General features: G+C 43.7%; 2 protein-coding genes across 2 annotated transcripts in view; one reads left to right on the forward strand and one right to left on the reverse strand.

The window, feature by feature from the left end:
- LOC139243073 (calpain-1 catalytic subunit-like) overlaps window positions 1–22,341 on the reverse strand; it is a gene marked incomplete at both ends in the record, with an annotated part of 231,498 nt that overhangs the window by 142,320 nt on the left and 66,837 nt on the right. The gene's annotated exons all lie outside the window — the stretch shown is intronic.
- LOC139243069 (uncharacterized) overlaps window positions 1–22,341 on the forward strand; it is a gene marked incomplete at its 5' end in the record, with an annotated part of 72,984 nt that overhangs the window by 26,168 nt on the left and 24,475 nt on the right. Inside the window, one exon of the mRNA XM_070870663.1 lies at window positions 22,084–22,131. Within this exon, the coding sequence (XP_070726764.1) occupies window positions 22,084–22,131 (48 nt within the window). The remainder of the gene's footprint in view (window positions 1–22,083; window positions 22,132–22,341) is intronic.

Consider the following 22,341-nt stretch of genomic DNA (forward strand, 5'->3'; position numbering starts at 1 on the left):
AGAGAAATCAGTGAGAGAAATCAGCGAGAGAAATCAGCGAGACAAATCAGCGAGAGAGACATCAGCGAGAGGGAGAAATCAGCGAGAGAGAGAAATCAGCGAGAGAGAGAAATCAGCGAGAGAAAACAGAGAGAAATCAGCGAGAGAGAGAAATCAGCGAGAGAGAAATCGGCGAGAGAGAGAAATCAGCGAGAGAGAGACATTAGAGAGAGAGACAAATCAGAGAGAGAAATCAGAGAGGGAGAAATCAGAGAGAGGGAGAAATCAGCGAGAGAGAGAAATCAGCGAGAGAGAAATCAGCGAGAGAGAGAAATCAGCGAGAGAGAGAAATCAGCGAAAGAGAAATCAGCGAGAGAGAAATCAGCGAGAGAGAAATCAGCGAGAGAGAAATCAGCGAGAGAGAGAAATCGGCGAGAGAAATCGGTGAGAAAGAAATCAGCGAGAGAGAAATCAAGAGAAATCAGTGAGAGAGAAATCAGCGAGAGGGAGAAATAAGCGAGAGAGAGAAATCAGCAAGAGAGTGAAATCAGCGAGAGAGTGAAATCAGCGAAAGATAGAAAAATCAGCAGGTGAGAAATCAGTGAGAGAAATCAGCGAGAGAGAAATCAGCAAGAGAGAGAAATCAGCAAGAGAGAGAAATCAGCAAAAGAGGACTAAGTGAGAAAGAGAAATCAGCGAGAGTGAAATCAGAGAGGGAGAAATCAGCGAGAGAGAAAAATCAACGAGAAAAGTCAGCGAGAGAAATCAGCAATAGAGAAATCAGCGAGAGAAAAATCAGCGAGAGAGAAATCAGCGAGAGAGAGAAATCAGTGAGAGAGAAATCAGCGAGAGAAATCAGCCAACGAGAAAAATCAGCGAGAGAAATCAGCGAGAAAAATCATCGAGAGAGAAATCGGCGAGAGAAATCGGTGAGAAAGAAATCAGCGAGAGAGAAATCAAGAGAAATCAGTGAGAGAGAAATCAGCTAGAGAAATCAGCGAGAGAGAAATCAGCGAGAGGGAGAAATCAGCGAGAGAGAGAAATCAGCAAGAGAGTGAAATCAGCGAGAGAGTGAAATCAGCGAAAGATAGAAAAATCAGCAGGAGAGAAATCAGTGAGAGAAATCAGCGAGAGAGAAATCAGCAAGAGAGAGAAATCAGCAAGAGAGAGAAATCAGCAAAAGAGGACTAAGTGAGAAAGAGAAATCAGCGAGAGTGAAATCAGAGAGGGAGAAATCAGCGAGAGAGAAAAATCAACGAGAAAAGTCAGCGAGAGAAATCAGCAATAGAGAAATCAGCGAGAGAAAAATCAGCGAGAGAGAAATCAGCGAGAGAGAGAAATCAGTGAGAGAGAAATCAGCGAGAGAAATCAGCCAATGAGAAAAATCAGCGAGAGAAATCAGCGAGAAAAATCATCGAGAGAGAAATCGGCGAGAGAAATCGGTGAGAAAGAAATCAGCGAGAGAGAAATCAAGAGAAATCAGTGAGAGAGAAATCAGCTAGAGAAATCAGCGAGAGAGAAATCAGCGAGAGGGAGAAATCAGCGAGAGAGAGAAATCAGCAAGAGAGTGAAATCAGCGAGAGAGTGAAATCAGCGAAAGATAGAAAAATCAGGAGAGAAATCAGTGAGAGAAATCAGCGAGAGAGAAATCAGCAAGAGAGAGAAATCAGCAAGAGAGAGAAATCAGCAAAAGAGGACTAAGTGAGAAAGAGAAATCAGCGAGAGTGAAATCAGAGAGGGAGAAATCAGCGAGAGAGAAAAATCAACGAGAAAAGTCAGCGAGAGAAATCAGCAATAGAGAAATCAGCGAGAGAAAAATCAGCGAGAGAGAAATCAGCGAGAGAGAGAAATCAGTGAGAGAGAAATCAGCGAGAGAAATCAGCCAACGAGAAAAATCAGCGAGAGAAATCAGCGAGAAAAATCATCGAGAGAGAAATCAGCGAGAAAGAGAAAACAGCGAGAGAGAGACATTAGAGAGAGAGACAAATCAGAGAGAGAAATCAGAGAGGGAGAAATCAGAGAGAGGGAGAAATCAGCGAGAGAGAGAAATCAGCGAGAGAGAAATCAGCGAGAGAGAGAAATCAGCGAGAGAGAAATCAGCGAGAGAAATCAGCGAGAGAGAAATATCAGCAAGAGAAATCAGCAAGAGAGAAATCAGCGAGAGAGAAATCAGCAAGAGAGAAATCAGCGAGAGAGAAATCAGGGAGAGGGAGAAATCAGCGAGAGAGAAATCAGCGAGAGAGAAATCAGCAAGAGAGAAAGCAGCAAGAGAGAAATCAGCAAGAGAAATCAGTGAGGGAGAAATCAGCAAGAGAAATCAGCGAGAGAAATCAGCGAGAGAAATCAGCGAGAGAGAAATCAGCGAGAGAGAAATCAGCGAGAGAGAAATCAGTGAGAGAAATCAGCGAGAGAAATCAGCGAGACAAATCAGCGAGAGAGACATCAGCGAGGGAGAAATCAGCGAGAGAGAGAAATCAGCGAGAGAGAGAAATCAGCGAGAGAAAACAGAGAGAAATCAGCGAGAGAGAGAAATCAGCGAGAGAGAAATCGGCGAGAGAGAGAAATCAGCGAGAGAGAGACATTAGAGAGAGAGACAAATCAGAGAGAGAAATCAGAGAGGGAGAAATCAGAGAGAGGGAGAAATCAGCGAGAGAGAGAAATCAGCGAGAGAGAAATCAGCGAGAGAGAGAAATCAGCGAGAGAGAGAAATCAGCGAAAGAGAAATCAGCGAGAGAGAAATCAGCGAGAGAGAAATCAGCGAGAGAGAGAAATCGGCGAGAGAAATCGGTGAGAAAGAAATCAGCGAGAGAGAAATCAAGAGAAATCAGTGAGAGAGAAATCAGCGAGAGGGAGAAATCAGCGAGAGAGAGAAATCAGCAAGAGAGTGAAATCAGCGAGAGAGTGAAATCAGCGAAAGATAGAAAAATCAGCAGGAGAGAAATCAGTGAGAGAAATCAGCGAGAGAGAAATCAGCAAGAGAGAGAAATCAGCAAGAGAGAGAAATCAGCAAAAGAGGACTAAGTGAGAAAGAGAAATCAGCGAGAGTGAAATCAGAGAGGGAGAAATCAGCGAGAGAGAAAAATCAACGAGAAATTTCAGCGAGAGAAATCAGCAATAGAGAAATCAGCGAGAGAAAAATCAGCGAGAGAGAAATCAGCGAGAGAGAGAAATCAGTGAGAGAGAAATCAGCGAGAGAAATCAGCCGAGAAAAATCAGCGAGAGAAATCAGCGAGAAAAATCATCGAGAGAGAAATCAGCGAGAAAGAGAAAACAGCGAGAGAGAGACATTAGAGAGAGAGACAAATCAGAGAGAGAAATCAGCAAGAGGGAAATCAGCAAGAGGGAAATCAGCAAGAGAGGACTCAGCGAGAAAGAAAAATCAGCGAGAGTGAAATCAGAGAGAGAGAAATCAGCGAGAGAGAGAAATCAACGAGAGAGATATATCAGCAAGTGAGGAACCAGCGAGAGAGAAATCAGCGAGAGAGAGAAAAATCAGCGGGAGATAAAACAGTGAGAGAGAAATCAGCGAGAGAGAGAAATCAGCTAGAGAAATCAGCGAGAGAGAAATCAGCGAGAGGGAGAAATCAACGAGAGCAATCGAGAGAAATCAGCAATAGAGAAATCAGCAAGAGAGAAAAATCAGCGAGAGAGAAATCAGCGAGAGAGAAATCAGCGAGAGAGAGAAATCAGCGAACGAGAGAAATCAGCGAGAAAAATCATCGAGAGAGAAATCAGCGAGAAAGAGAAAACATCGCAAGAGAGAAATCAGAGAGAGGGAGAAATCGGAGCGAGAGAGAAATCAGCAAGAGAGAGAAATCAGCGAGAGTGAGAAATCAGCGAGAGAAATCAGAGAAATCAGTGAGACAGAAATCAGCGAGAGAGAAATCAGCGAGAGAGAAATCAGCGAGAGAAATCAGCTAGAGAGAAATCAGCGAGAGAGAAATCAGCGAGAGAGAGAGAAATCAGCGAGAGAAATCAGCGAGAGAGAGAAATCAGCGAGAAATCAGTGAGAGAGAAATTAGCAAGAGAAAACAGCGAGACAGAAGTCAGCGAACGAGAAATCAGCCAGAGAAATCAGCGAGAGAGAAATCAGCGAGAGAAAACAGCATGAGATCAGCGAGAGAGAAATCAGCGAGAGAGAAATCAGCGAGAGAGAAATCAGCGAGAGAGAAATCAGCGAGTGTGAAATCAGCAAGAGAAATCAGCGAGAGAAATCAGAGAGAAATCAGAGAAATCAGCGAGAGAAATCAGCGAGAGAAATCGGCGAGAGATAAATCAGCGTGTGTGAAATCAGCAAGAGAAATCAGCGAGAGAAATCAGAGAGAAATCAGCGAGACAGAAATCAGCGAGGGGGAGAAATCAGTGAGAGAGAAATCAGCGAGAGAGAGAAATCAGCGAGAGAAATCAGCGAGAGAGAGCAATCGGCGAGAGAGAGAAATCAGCGAAAGAGAAATCAGCGAGAGAGAAATCAGCGAGAGAGAAATCAAGAGAAATCAGTGAGAGAGAAATCAGCTAGAGAAATCAGCGAGAGAAATCAGCGAGAGGGAGAAATCAGCGAGAGAGAGAAATCAGCAAGAGAGTGAAATCAGCGAGAGAATGAAATCAGCGAAAGATAGAAAAATCAGCAGGAGAGAAATCAGTGAGAGAAATCAGCGAGAGAGAAATCAGCAAGAGAGAGAAATCAGCAAGAGAGAGAAATCAGCAAAAGAGGACTAAGTGAGAAAGAGAAATCAGCGAGAGTGAAATCAGAGAGGGAGAAATCAGCGAGAGAGAAAAATCAACGAGAAAAATCAGCGAGAGAAATCAGCAATAGAGAAATCAGCGAGAGAGAAATCAGCGAGAGAGAGAAATCAGTGAGAGAGAAATCAGCGAGAGAAATCAGCCAATGAGAAAAATCAGCGAGAGAAATCAGCGAGAAAAATCATCGAGAGAGAAATCGGCGAGAGAAATCGGTGAGAAAGAAATCAGCGAGAGAGAAATCAAGAGAAATCAGTGAGAGAGAAATCAGCTAGAGAAATCAGCGAGAGAGAAATCAGCGAGAGGGAGAAATCAGCGAGAGAGAGAAATCAGCAAGAGAGTGAAATCAGCGAGAGAGTGAAATCAGCGAAAGATAGAAAAATCAGCAGGAGAGAAATCAGTGAGAGAAATCAGCGAGAGAGAAATCAGCAAGAGAGAGAAATCAGCAAAAGAGGACTAAGTGAGAAAGAGAAATCAGCGAGAGTGAAATCAGAGAGGGAGAAATCAGCGAGAGAGAAAAATCAACGAGAAAAGTCAGCGAGAGAAATCAGCAATAGAGAAATCAGCGAGAGAAAAATCAGCGAGAGAGAAATCAGCGAGAGAGAGAAATCAGTGAGAGAGAAATCAGCGAGAGAAATCAGCCAACGAGAAAAATCAGCGAGAGAAATCAGCGAGAAAAATCATCGAGAGAGAAATCAGCGAGAAAGAGAAAACAGCGAGAGAGAGACATTAGAGAGAGAGACAAATCAGAGAGAGAAATCAGCAAGAGGGAAATCAGCAAGAGGGAAATCAGCAAGAGAGGACTCAGCGAGAAAGAAAAATCAGCGAGAGTGAAATCAGAGAGAGAGAAATCAGCGAGAGAGAGAAATCAACGAGAGAGATATATCAGCGAGTGAGGAACCAGCGAGAGAGAAATCAGCGAGAGAGAGAGAAATCAGCGGGAGATAAAACAGAGAGAGAGAAATCAGCGAGAGAGAGAAATCAGCTAGAGAAATCAGCGAGAGAGAAATCAGCGAGAGGGAGAAATCAACGAGAGCAATCGAGAGAAATCAGCAATAGAGAAATCAGCAAGAGAGAAAAATCAGCGAGAGAGAAATCAGCGAGAGAGAAATCAGCGAGAGAGAGAAATCAGCGAACGAGAGAAATCAGCGAGAAAAATCATCGAGAGAGAAATCAGCGAGAAAGAGAAAACATCGCGAGAGAGAAATCAGAGAGAGGGAGAAATCGGAGCGAGGGAGAAATCAGCAAGAGAGAGAAATCAGCGAGAGTGAGAAATCAGCGAGAGAAATCAGAGAAATCAGTGAGACAGAAATCAGCGAGAGAGAAATCAGCGAGAGAGAAATCAGCGAGAGAAATCAGCTAGAGAGAAATCAGCGAGAGAGAAATCAGCGAGAGAGAGAAATCAGCGAGAGAAATCAGCGAGAGAGAGAAATCAGCGAGAAATCAGTGAGAGAGAAATTAGCAAGAGAAATCAGCGAGACAGAAGTCAGCGAACGAGAAATCAGCCAGAGAAATCAGCGAGAGAGAAATCAGCGAGAGAAAACAGCATGAGATCAGCGAGAGAGAAATCAGCGAGAGAGAAATCAGCGAGAGAGAAATCAGCGAGAGAGAAATCAGCGAGTGTGAAATCAGCAAGAGAAATCAGCGAGAGAAATCAGAGAGAGAAATCAGAGAAATCAGCGAGAGAAATCGGCGAGAGATAAATCAGCGTGTGTGAAATCAGCAAGAGAAATCAGCGAGAGAAATCAGAGAGAAATCAGCGAGACAGAAATCAGCGAGGGGGAGAAATCAGTGAGAGAGAAATCAGCGAGAGAGAGAAATCAGCGAGAGAAATCAGCGAGAGAGAGCAATCGGCGAGAGAGAGAAATCAGCGAAAGATAAATCAGCGAGAGAGAAATCAGCGAGAGAGAAATCAAGAGAAATCAGTGAGAGAGAAATCAGCTAGAGAAATCAGCGAGAGAAATCAGCGAGAGGGAGAAATCAGCGAGAGAGAGAAATCAGCAAGAGAGTGAAATCAGCGAGAGAGTGAAATCAGCGAAAGATAGAAAAATCAGCAGGAGAGAAATCAGTGAGAGAAATCAGCGAGAGAAATCAGCAAGAGAGAGAAATCAGCAAGAGAGAGAAATCAGCAAAAGAGGACTAAGTGAGAAAGAGAAATCAGCGAGAGTGAAATCAGAGAGGGAGAAATCAGCGAGAGAGAAAAATCAACGAGAAAAGTCAGCGAGAGAAATCAGCAATAGAGAAATCAGCGAGAGAAAAATCAGCGAGAGAAATCAGCGAGAGAGAGAAATCAGTGAGAGAGAAATCAGCGAGAGAAATCAGCCAACGAGAAAAATCAGCGAGAGAAATCAGCGAGAAAAATCATCGAGAGAGAAATCGGCGAGAGAAATCGGTGAGAAAGAAATCAGCGAGAGAGAAATCAAGAGAAATCAGTGAGAGAGAAATCAGCTAGAGAAATCAGCGAGAGAGAAATCAGCGAGAGGGAGAAATCAGCGAGAGAGAGAAATCAGCAAGAGAGTGAAATCAGCGAGTGAAATCAGCGAAAGATAGAAAAATCAGCAGGAGAGAAATCAGTGAGAGAAATCAGCGAGAGAGAAATCAGCAAGAGAGAGAAAGCAGCAAGAGGGAAATCAGCAAGAGAGGACTCAGCGAGAAAGAAAAATCAGCGAGAGTGAAATCAGAGAGAGAGAAATCAGCGAGAGAGAGAAATCAACGAGAGAGATATATCAGCGAGTGAGGAACCAGCGAGAGAGAAATCAGCGAGAGAGAGAGAAATCAGCGGGAGATAAAACAGAGAGAGAGAAATCAGCGAGAGAGAGAAATCAGCGAGAGAGAAATCAGCGAGGGAGAAATCAGCGAGAGGGAGAAATCAACGAGAGCAATCGAGAGAAATCAGCAATAGAGAAATCAGCAAGAGAGAAAAATCAGCGAGAGAGAAATCAGCGAGAGAGAAATCAGCGAGAGAGAGAAATCAGCGAACGAGAGAAATCAGCGAGAAAAATCATCGAGAGAGAAATCAGCGAGAAAGAGAAAACATCGCGAGAGAGAAATCAGAGAGAGGGAGAAATCGGAGCGAGAGAGAAATCAGCAAGAGAGAGAAATCAGCGAGAGTGAGAAATCAGCGAGAGAAATCAGAGAAATCAGTGAGACAGAAATCAGCGAGAGAGAAATCAGCGAGAGAGAAATCAGCGAGAGAAATCAGCTAGAGAAATCAGCGAGAGAGAAATCAGCGAGAGAGAGAGAAATCAGCGAGAGAAATCAGCGAGAGAGAGAAATCAGCGAGAAATCAGTGAGAGAGAAATTAGCAAGAGAAAACAGCGAGACAGAAGTCAGCGAACGAGAAATCAGCCAGAGAAATCAGCGAGAGAGAAATCAGCGAGAGAAAACAGCATGAGATCAGCGAGAGAGAAATCAGCGAGAGAGAAATCAGCGAGAGAGAAATCAGCGAGAGAGAAATCAGCGAGTGTGAAATCAGCAAGAGAAATCAGCGAGAGAAATCAGAGAGAAATCAGAGAAATCAGCGAGAGAAATCAGCGAGAGAAATCGGCGAGAGATAAATCAGCGTGTGTGAAATCAGCAAGAGAAATCAGCGAGAGAAATCAGAGAGAAATCAGCGAGACAGAAATCAGCGAGGGGGAGAAATCAGTGAGAGAGAAATCAGCGAGAGAGAGAAATCAGCGAGAGAAATCAGCGAGAGAGAGCAATCGGCGAGAGAGAGAAATCAGCGAAAGAGAAATCAGCGAGAGAGAAATCAGCGAGAGAGAAATCAAGAGAAATCAGTGAGAGAGAAATCAGCTAGAGAAATCAGCGAGAGAAATCAGCGAGAGGGAGAAATCAGCGAGAGAGAGAAATCAGCAAGAGAGTGAAATCAGCGAGAGAATGAAATCAGCGAAAGATAGAAAAATCAGCAGGAGAGAAATCAGTGAGAGAAATCAGCGAGAGAGAAATCAGCAAGAGAGAGAAATCAGCAAGAGAGAGAAATCAGCAAAAGAGGACTAAGTGAGAAAGAGAAATCAGCGAGAGTGAAATCAGAGAGGGAGAAATCAGCGAGAGAGAAAAATCAACGAGAAAAGTCAGCGAGAGAAATCAGCAATAGAGAAATCAGCGAGAGAAAAATCAGCGAGAGAGAAATCAGCGAGAGAGAGAAATCAGTGAGAGAGAAATCAGCGAGAGAAATCAGCCAATGAGAAAAATCAGCGAGAGAAATCAGCGAGAAAAATCATCGAGAGAGAAATCGGCGAGAGAAATCGGTGAGAAAGAAATCAGCGAGAGAGAAATCAAGAGAAATCAGTGAGAGAGAAATCAGCTAGAGAAATCAGCGAGAGAGAAATCAGCGAGAGGGAGAAATCAGCGAGAGAGAGAAATCAGCAAGAGAGTGAAATCAGCGAGAGAGTGAAATCAGCGAAAGATAGAAAAATCAGCAGGAGAGAAATCAGTGAGAGAAATCAGCGAGAGAGAAATCAGCAAGAGAGAGAAATCAGCAAGAGAGAGAAATCAGCAAAAGAGGACTAAGTGAGAAAGAGAAATCAGCGAGAGTGAAATCAGAGAGGGAGAAATCAGCGAGAGAGAAAAATCAACGAGAAAAGTCAGCGAGAGAAATCAGCAATAGAGAAATCAGCGAGAGAAAAATCAGCGAGAGAGAAATCAGCGAGAGAGAGAAATCAGTGAGAGAGAAATCAGCGAGAGAAATCAGCCAACGAGAAAAATCAGCGAGAGAAATCAGCGAGAAAAATCATCGAGAGAGAAATCAGCGAGAAAGAGAAAACAGCGAGAGAGAGACATTAGAGAGAGAGACAAATCAGAGAGAGAAATCAGCAAGAGGGAAATCAGCAAGAGGGAAATCAGCAAGAGAGGACTCAGCGAGAAAGAAAAATCAGCGAGAGTGAAATCAGAGAGAGAGAAATCAGCGAGAGAGAGAAATCAACGAGAGAGATATATCAGCGAGTGAGGAACCAGCGAGAGAGAAATCAGCGAGAGAGAGAGAAATCAGCGGGAGATAAAACAGAGAGAGAGAAATCAGCGAGAGAGAGAAATCAGCTAGAGAAATCAGCGAGAGAGAAATCAGCGAGAGGGAGAAATCAACGAGAGCAATCGAGAGAAATCAGCAATAGAGAAATCAGCAAGAGAGAAAAATCAGCGAGAGAGAAATCAGCGAGAGAGAAATCAGCGAGAGAGAGAAATCAGCGAACGAGAGAAATCAGCGAGAAAAATCATCGAGAGAGAAATCAGCGAGAAAGAGAAAACATCGCGAGAGAGAAATCAGAGAGAGGGAGAAATCGGAGCGAGAGAGAAATCAGCAAGAGAGAGAAATCAGCGAGAGTGAGAAATCAGCGAGAGAAATCAGAGAAATCAGTGAGACAGAAATCAGCGAGAGAGAAATCAGCGAGAGAGAAATCAGCGAGAGAAATCAGCTAGAGAGAAATCAGCGAGAGAGAAATCAGCGAGAGAGAGAAATCAGCGAGAGAAATCAGCGAGAGAGAGAAATCAGCGAGAAATCAGTGAGAGAGAAATTAGCAAGAGAAATCAGCGAGACAGAAGTCAGCGAACGAGAAATCAGCCAGAGAAATCAGCGAGAGAGAAATCAGCGAGAGAAAACAGCATGAGATCAGCGAGAGAGAAATCAGCGAGAGAGAAATCAGCGAGAGAGAAATCAGCGAGAGAGAAATCAGCGAGAGAGAAATCAGCGAGTGTGAAATCAGCAAGAGAAATCAGCGAGAGAAATCAGAGAGAGAAATCAGAGAAATCAGCGAGAGAAATCGGCGAGAGATAAATCAGCGTGTGTGAAATCAGCAAGAGAAATCAGCGAGAGAAATCAGAGAGAAATCAGCGAGACAGAAATCAGCGAGGGGGAGAAATCAGTGAGAGAGAAATCAGCGAGAGAGAGAAATCAGCGAGAGAAATCAGCGAGAGAGAGCAATCGGCGAGAGAGAGAAATCAGCGAAAGATAAATCAGCGAGAGAGAAATCAGCGAGAGAGAAATCAAGAGAAATCAGTGAGAGAGAAATCAGCTAGAGAAATCAGCGAGAGAAATCAGCGAGAGGGAGAAATCAGCGAGAGAGAGAAATCAGCAAGAGAGTGAAATCAGCGAGAGAGTGAAATCAGCGAAAGATAGAAAAATCAGCAGGAGAGAAATCAGTGAGAGAAATCAGCAAGAGAGAAATCAGCAAGAGAGAGAAATCAGCAAGAGAGAGAAATCAGCAAAAGAGGACTAAGTGAGAAAGAGAAATCAGCGAGAGTGAAATCAGAGAGGGAGAAATCAGCGAGAGAGAAAAATCAACGAGAAAAGTCAGCGAGAGAAATCAGCAATAGAGAAATCAGCGAGAGAAAAATCAGCGAGAGAAATCAGCGAGAGAGAGAAATCAGTGAGAGAGAAATCAGCGAGAGAAATCAGCCAACGAGAAAAATCAGCGAGAGAAATCAGCGAGAAAAATCATCGAGAGAGAAATCGGCGAGAGAAATCGGTGAGAAAGAAATCAGCGAGAGAGAAATCAAGAGAAATCAGTGAGAGAGAAATCAGCTAGAGAAATCAGCGAGAGAGAAATCAGCGAGAGGGAGAAATCAGCGAGAGAGAGAAATCAGCAAGAGAGTGAAATCAGCGAGTGAAATCAGCGAAAGATAGAAAAATCAGCAGGAGAGAAATCAGTGAGAGAAATCAGCGAGAGAGAACTCAGCAAGAGAGTGAAAGCAGCAAGAGGGAAATCAGCAAGAGAGGACTCAGCGAGAAAGAAAAATCAGCGAGAGTGAAATCAGAGAGAGAGAAATCAGCGAGAGAGAGAAATCAACGAGAGAGATATATCAGCGAGTGAGGAACCAGCGAGAGAGAAATCAGCGAGAGAGAGAGAAATCAGCGGGAGATAAAACAGAGAGAGAGAAATCAGCGAGAGAGAGAAATCAGCGAGAGAGAAATCAGCGAGGGAGAAATCAGCGAGAGGGAGAAATCAACGAGAGCAATCGAGAGAAATCAGCAATAGAGAAATCAGCAAGAGAGAAAAATCAGCGAGAGAGAAATCAGCGAGAGAGAAATCAGCGAGAGAGAGAAATCAGCGAACGAGAGAAATCAGCGAGAAAAATCATCGAGAGAGAAATCAGCGAGAAAGAGAAAACATCGCGAGAGAGAAATCAGAGAGAGGGAGAAATCGGAGCGAGAGAGAAATCAGCAAGAGAGAGAAATCAGCGAGAGTGAGAAATCAGCGAGAGAAATCAGAGAAATCAGTGAGACAGAAATCAGCGAGAGAGAAATCAGCGAGAGAAATCAGCTAGAGAGAAATCAGCGAGAGAGAAATCAGCGAGAGAGAGAAATCAGCGAGAGAAATCAGCGAGAGAGAGAAATCAGCGAGAAATCAGTGAGAGAGAAATTAGCAAGAGAAATCAGCGAGACAGAAGTCAGCGAACGAGAAATCAGCCAGAGAAATCAGCGAGAGAGAAATCAGCGAGAGAAAACAGCATGAGATCAGCGAGAGAGAAATCAGCGAGAGAGAAATCAGCGAGAGAGAAATCAGCGAGAGAGAAATCTGCGAGTGTGAAATCAGCAAGAGAAATCAGCGAGAGAAATCAGAGAGAGAAATCAGAGAAATCAGCGAGAAATCAGCGAGAGAAATCGGCGAGAGATAAATCAGCGTGTGTGAAATCAGCAAGAGAAATCAGCGAGAGAAATCAGAGAGAAATCAGCGAGACAGAAATCAGCGAGGGGGAGAAATCAGTGAGAGAGAAATCAGCGAGAGAGAGAAATCAGCGAGAGAAATCAGCGAGAGAGAGCAATCGGCGAGAGAGAGAAATCAGCGAAAGATAAATCAGCGAGAGAAATCAGCGAGAGAGAAATCAAGAGAAATCAGTGAGAGAGAAATCAGCTAGAGAAATCAGCGAGAGAAATCAGCGAGAGGGAGAAATCAGCGAGAGAGAGAAATCAGCAAGAGAGTGAAATCAGCGAGAGAGTGAAATCAGCGAAAGATAGAAAAATCAGCAGGAGAGAAATCAGTGAGAGAAATCAGCGAGAGAGAAATCAGCAAGAGAGAGAAATCAGCAAGAGAGAGAAATCAGCAAAAGAGGACTAAGTGAGAAAGAGAAATCAGCGAGAGTGAAATCAGAGAGGGAGAAATCAGCGAGAGAGAAAAATCAACGAGAAAAGTCAGCGAGAGAAATCAGCAATAGAGAAATCAGCGAGAGAAAAATCAGCGAGAGAGAAATCAGCGAGAGAGAAATCAGTGAGAGAGAAATCAGCGAGAGAAATCAGCCAACGAGAAAAATCAGCGAGAGAAATCAGCGAGAAAAATCATCGAGAGAGAAATCGGCGAGAGAAATCGGTGAGAAAGAAATCAGCGAGAGAGAAATCAAGAGAAATCAGTGAGAGAGAAATCAGCTAGAGAAATCAGCGAGAGAGAAATCAGCGAGAGGGAGAAATCAGCGAGAGAGAGAAATCAGCAAGAGAGTGAAATCAGCGAGAGAGTGAAATCAGCGAAAGATAGAAAAATCAGCAGGAGAGAAATCAGTGAGAGAAATCAGCGAGAGAGAAATCAGCAAGAGAGAGAAATCAGCAAGAGAGAGAAATCAGCAAAAGAGGACTAAGTGAGAAAGAGAAATCAGCGAGAGTGAAATCAGAGAGGGAGAAATCAGCGAGAGAGAAAAATCAACGAGAAAAGTCAGCGAGAGAAATCAGCAATAGAGAAATCAGCGAGAGAAAAATCAGCGAGAGAGAAATCAGCGAGAGAGAGAAATCAGTGAGAGAGAAATCAGCGAGAGAAATCAGCCAACGAGAAAAATCAGCGAGAGAAATCAGCGAGAAAAATCATCGAGAGAGAAATCAGCGAGAAAGAGAAAACAGCGAGAGAGAGACATTAGAGAGAGAGACAAATCAGAGAGAGAAATCAGAGAGAGGGAGAAATCAGCGAGAGAGAGAAATCAGCGAGAGAGAGAAATCAGCGAGAGAGAATTCAGCGAGAGAGAGAAATCAGCGAGAGAAATCAGCCAACGAGAAAAATCAGCGAGAGAAATCAGCGAGAAAAATCATCGAGAGAGAAATCAGCGAGAAAGAGAAAACAGCGAGAGAGAGACATTAGAGAGAGAGACAAATCAGAGAGAGAAATCAGAGAGGGAGAAATCAGAGAGAGGGAGAAATCAGCGAGAGAGAGAAATCAGCGAGAGAGAATTCAGCGAGAGAGAGAAATCAGCGAGAGAGAAATCAGCGAGAGAAATCAGCGAGAGAGAGATATCAGCAAGAGAAATCAGCAAGAGAGAAATCAGCGAGAGAGAAATCAGCAAGAGAGAAATCAGCGAGAGAGAAATCAGGGAGAGGGAGAAATCAGCGAGAGAGAAATCAGCGAGAGAGAAATCAGCAAGAGAGAAAGCAGCAAGAGAGAAATCAGCAAGAGAAATCAGTGAGAGAGAAATCAGCAAGAGAAATCAGCAAGAGAAATCAGCGAGAGAAATCAGCGAGAGAGAGAAATCAGCGAGAGAAATCAGCGAGAGAGAAATCAGCGAGAGAGACATCAGCGAGAGGGAGAAATCAGCGAGAGAGAGAAATCAGCGAGAGAAAACAGAGAGAAATCAGCGAGAGAGAGAAATCAGCGAGAGAGAAATCGGCGAGAGAGAGAAATCAGCGAGAGAGAGACATTAGAGAGAGAGACAAATCAGAGAGAGAAATCAGAGAGGGAGAAATCAGAGAGAGGGAGAAATCAGCGAGAGAGAGAAATCAGCGAGAGAGAAATCAGCGAGAGAGAAATCAGCGAGAGAGAGAAATCAGCGAAAGAGAAATCAGCGAGAGAGAAATCAGCGAGAGAGAAATCAGCGAGAGAGAGAAATCGGCGAGAGAAATCGGTGAGAAAGAAATCAGCGAGAGAGAAATCAAGAGAAATCAGTGAGAGAGAAATCAGCGAGAGGGAGAAATCAGCGAGAGAGAGAAATCAGCAAGAGAGTGAAATCAGCGAGAGTGAAATCAGCGAAAGATAGAAAAATCAGCAGGAGAGAAATCAGTGAGAGAAATCAGCGAGAGAGAAATCAGCAAGAGAGAGAAATCAGCAAGAGAGAGAAATCAGCAAAAGAGGACTAAGTGAGAAAGAGAAATCAGCGAGAGTGAAATCAGAGAGGGAGAAATCAGCGAGAGAGAAATCAGCGAGAGAAATCAGCTAGAGAGAAATCAGCGAGAGAGAAATCAGCGAGAGAGAGAAATCAGCGAGAGAAATCAGCGAGAGAGAGAAATCAGCGAGAAATCAGTGAGAGAGAAATTAGCAAGAGAAATCAGCGAGACAGAAGTCAGCGAACGAGAAATCAGCCAGAGAAATCAGCGAGAGAGAAATCAGCGAGAGAAAACAGCATGAGATCAGCGAGAGAGAAATCAGCGAGAGAGAAATCAGCGAGAGAGAAATCAGCGAGAGAGAAATCTGCGAGTGTGAAATCAGCAAGAGAAATCAGCGAGAGAAATCAGAGAGAGAAATCAGAGAAATCAGCGAGAGAAATCAGCGAGAGAAATCGGCGAGAGATAAATCAGCGTGTGTGAAATCAGCAAGAGAAATCAGCGAGAGAAATCAGAGAGAAATCAGCGAGACAGAAATCAGCGAGGGGGAGAAATCAGTGAGAGAGAAATCAGCGAGAGAGAGAAATCAGCGAGAGAAATCAGCGAGAGAGAGCAATCGGCGAGAGAGAGAAATCAGCGAAAGATAAATCAGCGAGAGAGAAATCAGCGAGAGAGAAATCAAGAGAAATCAGTGAGAGAGAAATCAGCTAGAGAAATCAGCGAGAGAAATCAGCGAGAGGGAGAAATCAGCGAGAGAGAGAAATCAGCAAGAGAGTGAAATCAGCGAGAGAGTGAAATCAGCGAAAGATAGAAAAATCAGCAGGAGAGAAATCAGTGAGAGAAATCAGCGAGAGAGAAATCAGCAAGAGAGAGAAATCAGCAAGAGAGAGAAATCAGCAAAAGAGGACTAAGTGAGAAAGAGAAATCAGCGAGAGTGAAATCAGAGAGGGAGAAATCAGCGAGAGAGAAAAATCAACGAGAAAAGTCAGCGAGAGAAATCAGCAATAGAGAAATCAGCGAGAGAAAAATCAGCGAGAGAGAAATCAGCGAGAGAGAGAAATCAGTGAGAGAGAAATCAGCGAGAGAAATCAGCCAATGAGAAAAATCAGCGAGAGAAATCAGCGAGAAAAATCATCGAGAGAGAAATCGGCGAGAGAAATCGGTGAGAAAGAAATCAGCGAGAGAGAAATCAAGAGAAATCAGTGAGAGAGAAATCAGCTAGAGAAATCAGCGAGAGAGAAATCAGCGAGAGGGAGAAATCAGCGAGAGAGAGAAATCAGCAAGAGAGTGAAATCAGCGAGAGAGTGAAATCAGCGAAAGATAGAAAAATCAGCAGGAGAGAAATCAGTGAGAGAAATCAGCGAGAGAGAAATCAGCAAGAGAGAGAAATCAGCAAGAGAGAGAAATCAGCAAAAGAGGACTAAGTGAGAAAGAGAAATCAGCGAGAGTGAAATCAGAGAGGGAGAAATCAGCGAGAGAGAAATCAGCGAGAGAAATCAGCTAGAGAGAAATCAGCGAGAGAGAAATCAGCGAGAGAGAGAAATCAGCGAGAGAAATCAGCGAGAGAGAGAAATCAGCGAGAAATCAGTGAGAGAGAAATTAGCAAGAGAAATCAGCGAGACAGAAGTCAGCGAACGAGAAATCAGCCAGAGAAATCAGCGAGAGAGAAATCAGCGAGAGAAAACAGCATGAGATCAGCGAGAGAGAAATCAGCGAGAGAGAAATCAGCGAGAGAGAAATCAGCGAGAGAGAAATCTGCGAGTGTGAAATCAGCAAGAGAAATCAGCGAGAGAAATCAGAGAGAGAAATCAGAGAAATCAGCGAGAGAAATCAGCGAGAGAAATCGGCGAGAGATAAATCAGCGTGTGTGAAATCAGCAAGAGAAATCAGCGAGAGAAATCAGAGAGAAATCAGCGAGACAGAAATCAGCGAGGGGGAGAAATCAGTGAGAGAGAAATCAGCGAGAGAGAGAAATCAGCGAGAGAAATCAGCGAGAGAGAGCAATCGGCGAGAGAGAGAAATCAGCGAAAGATAAATCAGCGAGAGAGAAATCAGCGAGAGAGAAATCAAGAGAAATCAGTGAGAGAGAAATCAGCTAGAGAAATCAGCGAGAGAAATCAGCGAGAGGGAGAAATCAGCGAGAGAGAGAAATCAGCAAGAGAGTGAAATCAGCGAGAGAGTGAAATCAGCGAAAGATAGAAAAATCAGCAGGAGAGAAATCAGTGAGAGAAATCAGCGAGAGAGAAATCAGCAAGAGAGAGAAATCAGCAAGAGAGAGAAATCAGCAAAAGAGGACTAAGTGAGAAAGAGAAATCAGCGAGAGTGAAATCAGAGAGGGAGAAATCAGCGAGAGAGAAAAATCAACGAGAAAAGTCAGCGAGAGAAATCAGCAATAGAGAAATCAGCGAGAGAAAAATCAGCGAGAGAGAAATCAGCGAGAGAGAGAAATCAGTGAGAGAGAAATCAGCGAGAGAAATCAGCCAACGAGAAAAATCAGCGAGAGAAATCAGCGAGAAAAATCATCGAGAGAGAAATCGGCGAGAGAAATCGGTGAGAAAGAAATCAGCGAGAGAGAAATCAAGAGAAATCAGTGAGAGAGAAATCAGCTAGAGAAATCAGCGAGAGAGAAATCAGCGAGAGGGAGAAATCAGCGAGAGAGAGAAATCAGCAAGAGAGTGAAATCAGCGAGAGAGTGAAATCAGCGAAAGATAGAAAAATCAGCAGGAGAGAAATCAGTGAGAGAAATCAGCGAGAGAGAAATCAGCAAGAGAGAGAAATCAGCAAGAGAGAGAAATCAGCAAAAGAGGACTAAGTGAGAAAGAGAAATCAGCGAGAGTGAAATCAGAGAGGGAGAAATCAGCGAGAGAGAAAAATCAACGAGAAAAGTCAGCGAGAGAAATCAGCAATAGAGAAATCAGCGAGAGAAAAATCAGCGAGAGAGAAATCAGCGAGAGAGAGAAATCAGTGAGAGAGAAATCAGCGAGAGAAATCAGCCAACGAGAAAAATCAGCGAGAGAAATCAGCGAGAAAAATCATCGAGAGAGAAATCAGCGAGAAAGAGAAAACAGCGAGAGAGAGACATTAGAGAGAGAGACAAATCAGAGAGAGAAATCAGTGAGAGAGAGAAATCAGCGAGTGAAATCAGCGAGAGAGAAATCAGCGAGAGAGACATCAGCGAGAGGGAGAAATCAGCGAGAGAGAGAAATCAGCGAGAGAAAACAGAGAGAAATCAGCGAGAGAGAGAAATCAGCGAGAGAGAAATCGGCGAGAGAGAGAAATCAGCGAGAGAGAGACATTAGAGAGAGAGACAAATCAGAGAGAGAAATCAGAGAGGGAGAAATCAGAGAGAGGGAGAAATCAGCGAGAGAGAGAAATCAGCGAGAGAGAAATCAGCGAGAGAGAAATCAGCGAGAGAGAGAAATCAGCGAAAGAGAAATCAGCGAGAGAGAAATCAGCGAGAGAGAAATCAGCGAGAGAGAGAAATCGGCGAGAGAAATCGGTGAGAAAGAAATCAGCGAGAGAGAAATCAAGAGAAATCAGTGAGAGAGAAATCAGCGAGAGGGAGAAATCAGCGAGAGAGAGAAATCAGCAAGAGAGTGAAATCAGCGAGAGTGAAATCAGCGAAAGATAGAAAAATCAGCAGGAGAGAAATCAGTGAGAGAAATCAGCGAGAGAGAAATCAGCAAGAGAGAGAAATCAGCAAGAGAGAGAAATCAGCAAAAGAGGACTAAGTGAGAAAGAGAAATCAGCGAGAGTGAAATCAGAGAGGGAGAAATCAGCGAGAGAGAAAAATCAACGAGAAAAGTCAGCGAGAGAAATCAGCAATAGAGAAATCAGCGAGAGAAAAATCAGCAAGAGAGAAATCAGCGAGAGAGAGAAATCAGTGAGAGAGAAATCAGCGAGAGAAATCAGCCAACGAGAAAAATCAGCGAGAGAAATCAGCGAGAAAAATCATCGAGAGAGAAATCGGCGAGAGAAATCGGTGAGAAAGAAATCAGCGAGAGAGAAATCAAGAGAAATCAGTGAGAGAGAAATCAGCAAGAGAAATCAGCGAGAGAAATCAGCGAGAGAGAAATCAGCGAGAGAGAGAAATCAGCGAGAGAGAGAAATCAGCGAAAGAGAAATCAGCGAGAGAGAAATCAGCGAGAGAGAAATCAGCGAGAGAGAGAAATCGGCGAGAGAAATCGGTGAGAAAGAAATCAGCGAGAGAGAAATCAAGAGAAATCAGTGAGAGAGAAATCAGCGAGAGGGAGAAATCAGCGAGAGAGAGAAATCAGCAAGAGAGTGAAATCAGCGAGAGAGTGAAATCAGCGAAAGATAGAAAAATCAGCAGGAGAGAAATCAGTGAGAGAAATCAGCGAGAGAGAAATCAGCAAGAGAGAGAAATCAGCAAGAGAGAGAAATCAGCAAAAGAGGACTAAGTGAGAAAGAGAAATCAGCGAGAGTGAAATCAGAGAGGGAGAAATCAGCGAGAGAGAAAAATCAACGAGAAAAGTCAGCGAGAGAAATCAGCAATAGAGAAATCAGCGAGAGAAAAATCAGCGAGAGAGAAATCAGCGAGAGAGAGAAATCAGTGAGAGAGAAATCAGCGAGAGAGAGAAATCAGTGAGAGAGAAATCAGCGAGAGAAATCAGCCAACGAGAAAAATCAGCGAGAGAAATCAGCGAGAAAAATCATCGAGAGAGAAATCGGCGAGAGAAATCGGTGAGAAAGAAATCAGCGAGAGAGAAATCAAGAGAAATCAGTGAGAGAGAAATCAGCAAGAGAAATCAGCGAGAGAAATCAGCGAGAGAGAAATCAGCGAGAGAGAGAAATCAGCGAGAGAGAGAAATCAGCGAAAGAGAAATCAGCGAGAGAGAAATCAGCGAGAGAGAAATCAGCGAGAGAGAGAAATCGGCGAGAGAAATCGGTGAGAAAGAAATCAGCGAGAGAGAAATCAAGAGAAATCAGTGAGAGAGAAATCAGCGAGAGGGAGAAATCAGCGAGAGAGAGAAATCAGCAAGAGAGTGAAATCAGCGAGAGAGTGAAATCAGCGAAAGATAGAAAAATCAGCAGGAGAGAAATCAGTGAGAGAAATCAGCGAGAGAGAAATCAGCAAGAGAGAGAAATCAGCAAGAGAGAGAAATCAGCAAAAGAGGACTAAGTGAGAAAGAGAAATCAGCGAGAGTGAAATCAGAGAGGGAGAAATCAGCGAGAGAGAAAAATCAACGAGAAAAGTCAGCGAGAGAAATCAGCAATAGAGAAATCAGCGAGAGAAAAATCAGCGAGAGAGAAATCAGCGAGAGAGAGAAATCAGTGAGAGAGAAATCAGCGAGAGAAATCAGCCAACGAGAAAAATCAGCGAGAGAAATCAGCGAGAAAAATCATCGAGAGAGAAATCAGCGAGAAAGAGAAAACAGCGAGAGAGAGACATTAGAGAGAGAGACAAATCAGAGAGAGAAATCAGAGAGGGAGAAATCAGAGAGAGGGAGAAATCAGCGAGAGAGAGAAATCAGCGAGAGAGAAATCAGCGAGAGAGAGAAATCAGCGAGAGAGAAATCAGCGAGAGAAATCAGCGAGAGAGAGATATCAGCAAGAGAAATCAGCAAGAGAGAAATCAGCGAGAGAGAAATCAGCAAGAGAGAAATCAGCGAGAGAGAAATCAGGGAGATGGAGAAATCAGCGAGAGAGAAATCAGCGAGAGAGAAATCAGCAAGAGAGAAAGCAGCAAGAGAGAAATCAGCAAGAGAAATCAGTGAGAGAGAAATCAGCAAGAGAAATCAGCAAGAGAAATCAGCGAGAGAAATCAGCGAGAGAGAGAAATCAGCGAGAGAAATCAGCGAGAGAAATCAGCGAGAGAGAAATCAGCGAGAGAGAAATCAGCGATAGAGAGAAATCAGTGAGAGAAATCAGCGAGAGAAATCAGCGAGACAAATCAGCGAGAGAGACATCAGCGAGAGGGCGAAATCAGCGAGAGAGAGAAATCAGCGAGAGAGAGAAATCAGCGAGAGAAAACAGAGAGAAATCAGCGAGAGAGAGAAATCAGCGAGAGAGAAATCGGCGAGAGAGAGAAATCAGCAAGAGAGAGACATTAGAGAGAGAGACAAATCAGAGAGAGAAATCAGAGAGGGAGAAATCAGAGAGAGGGAGAAATCAGCGAGAGAGAGAAATCAGCGAGAGAGAAATCAGCGAGAGAGAGAAATCAGCGAGAGAGAGAAATCAGCGAAAGAGAAATCAGCGAGAGAGAAATCAGCGAGAGAGAAATCAGCGAGAGAGAGAAATCGGCGAGAGAAATCGGTGAGAAAGAAATCAGCGAGAGAGAAATCAAGAGAAATCAGTGAGAGAGAAATCAGCGAGAGGGAGAAATCAGCGAGAGAGAGAAATCAGCAAGAGAGTGAAATCAGCGAGAGAGTGAAATCAGCGAAAGATAGAAAAATCAGCAGGAGAGAAATCAGTGAGAGAAATCAGCGAGAGAGAAATCAGCAAGAGAGAGAAATCAGCAAGAGAGAGAAATCAGCAAAAGAGGACTAAGTGAGAAAGAGAAATCAGCGAGAGTGAAATCAGAGAGGGAGAAATCAGCGAGAGAGAAAAATCAACGAGAAAAGTCAGCGAGAGAAATCAGCAATAGAGAAATCAGCGAGAGAAAAATCAGCGAGAGAGAAATCAGCGAGAGAGAGAAATCAGTGAGAGAGAAATCAGCGAGAGAAATCAGCCAACGAGAAAAATCAGCGAGAGAAATCAGCGAGAAAAATCATCGAGAGAGAAATCGGCGAGAGAAATCGGTGAGAAAGAAATCAGCGAGAGAGAAATCAAGAGAAATCAGTGAGAGAGAAATCAGCAAGAGAAATCAGCGAGAGAAATCAGCGAGAGAGAAATCAGCGAGAGAGAAATCAGCGAGAGAGAGAAATCAGCGAAAGAGAAATCAGCGAGAGAGAAATCAGCGAGAGAGAAATCAGCGAGAGAGAGAAATCGGCGAGAGAAATCGGTGAGAAAGAAATCAGCGAGAGAGAAATCAAGAGAAATCAGTGAGAGAGAAATCAGCGAGAGGGAGAAATCAGCGAGAGAGAGAAATCAGCAAGAGAGTGAAATCAGCGAGAGAGTGAAATCAGCGAAAGATAGAAAAATCAGCAGGAGAGAAATCAGTGAGAGAAATCAGCGAGAGAGAAATCAGCAAGAGAGAGAAATCAGCAAGAGAGAGAAATCAGCAAAAGAGGACTAAGTGAGAAAGAGAAATCAGCGAGAGTGAAATCAGAGAGGGAGAAATCAGCGAGAGAGAAAAATCAACGAGAAAAGTCAGCGAGAGAAATCAGCAATAGAGAAATCAGCGAGAGAAAAATCAGCGAGAGAGAAATCAGCGAGAGAGAGAAATCAGTGAGAGAGAAATCAGCGAGAGAGAGAAATCAGTGAGAGAGAAATCAGCGAGAGAAATCAGCCAACGAGAAAAATCAGCGAGAGAAATCAGCGAGAAAAATCATCGAGAGAGAAATCGGCGAGAGAAATCGGTGAGAAAGAAATCAGCGAGAGAGAAATCAAGAGAAATCAGTGAGAGAGAAATCAGCAAGAGAAATCAGCGAGAGAAATCAGCGAGAGAGAAATCAGCGAGAGAGAGAAATCAGCGAGAGAGAGAAATCAGCGAAAGA

This window comes from Pristiophorus japonicus, unplaced genomic scaffold (genome assembly GCF_044704955.1).
Source record: "Pristiophorus japonicus isolate sPriJap1 unplaced genomic scaffold, sPriJap1.hap1 HAP1_SCAFFOLD_160, whole genome shotgun sequence".
Classification (NCBI taxonomy): Eukaryota; Metazoa; Chordata; class Chondrichthyes; family Pristiophoridae; genus Pristiophorus; species Pristiophorus japonicus.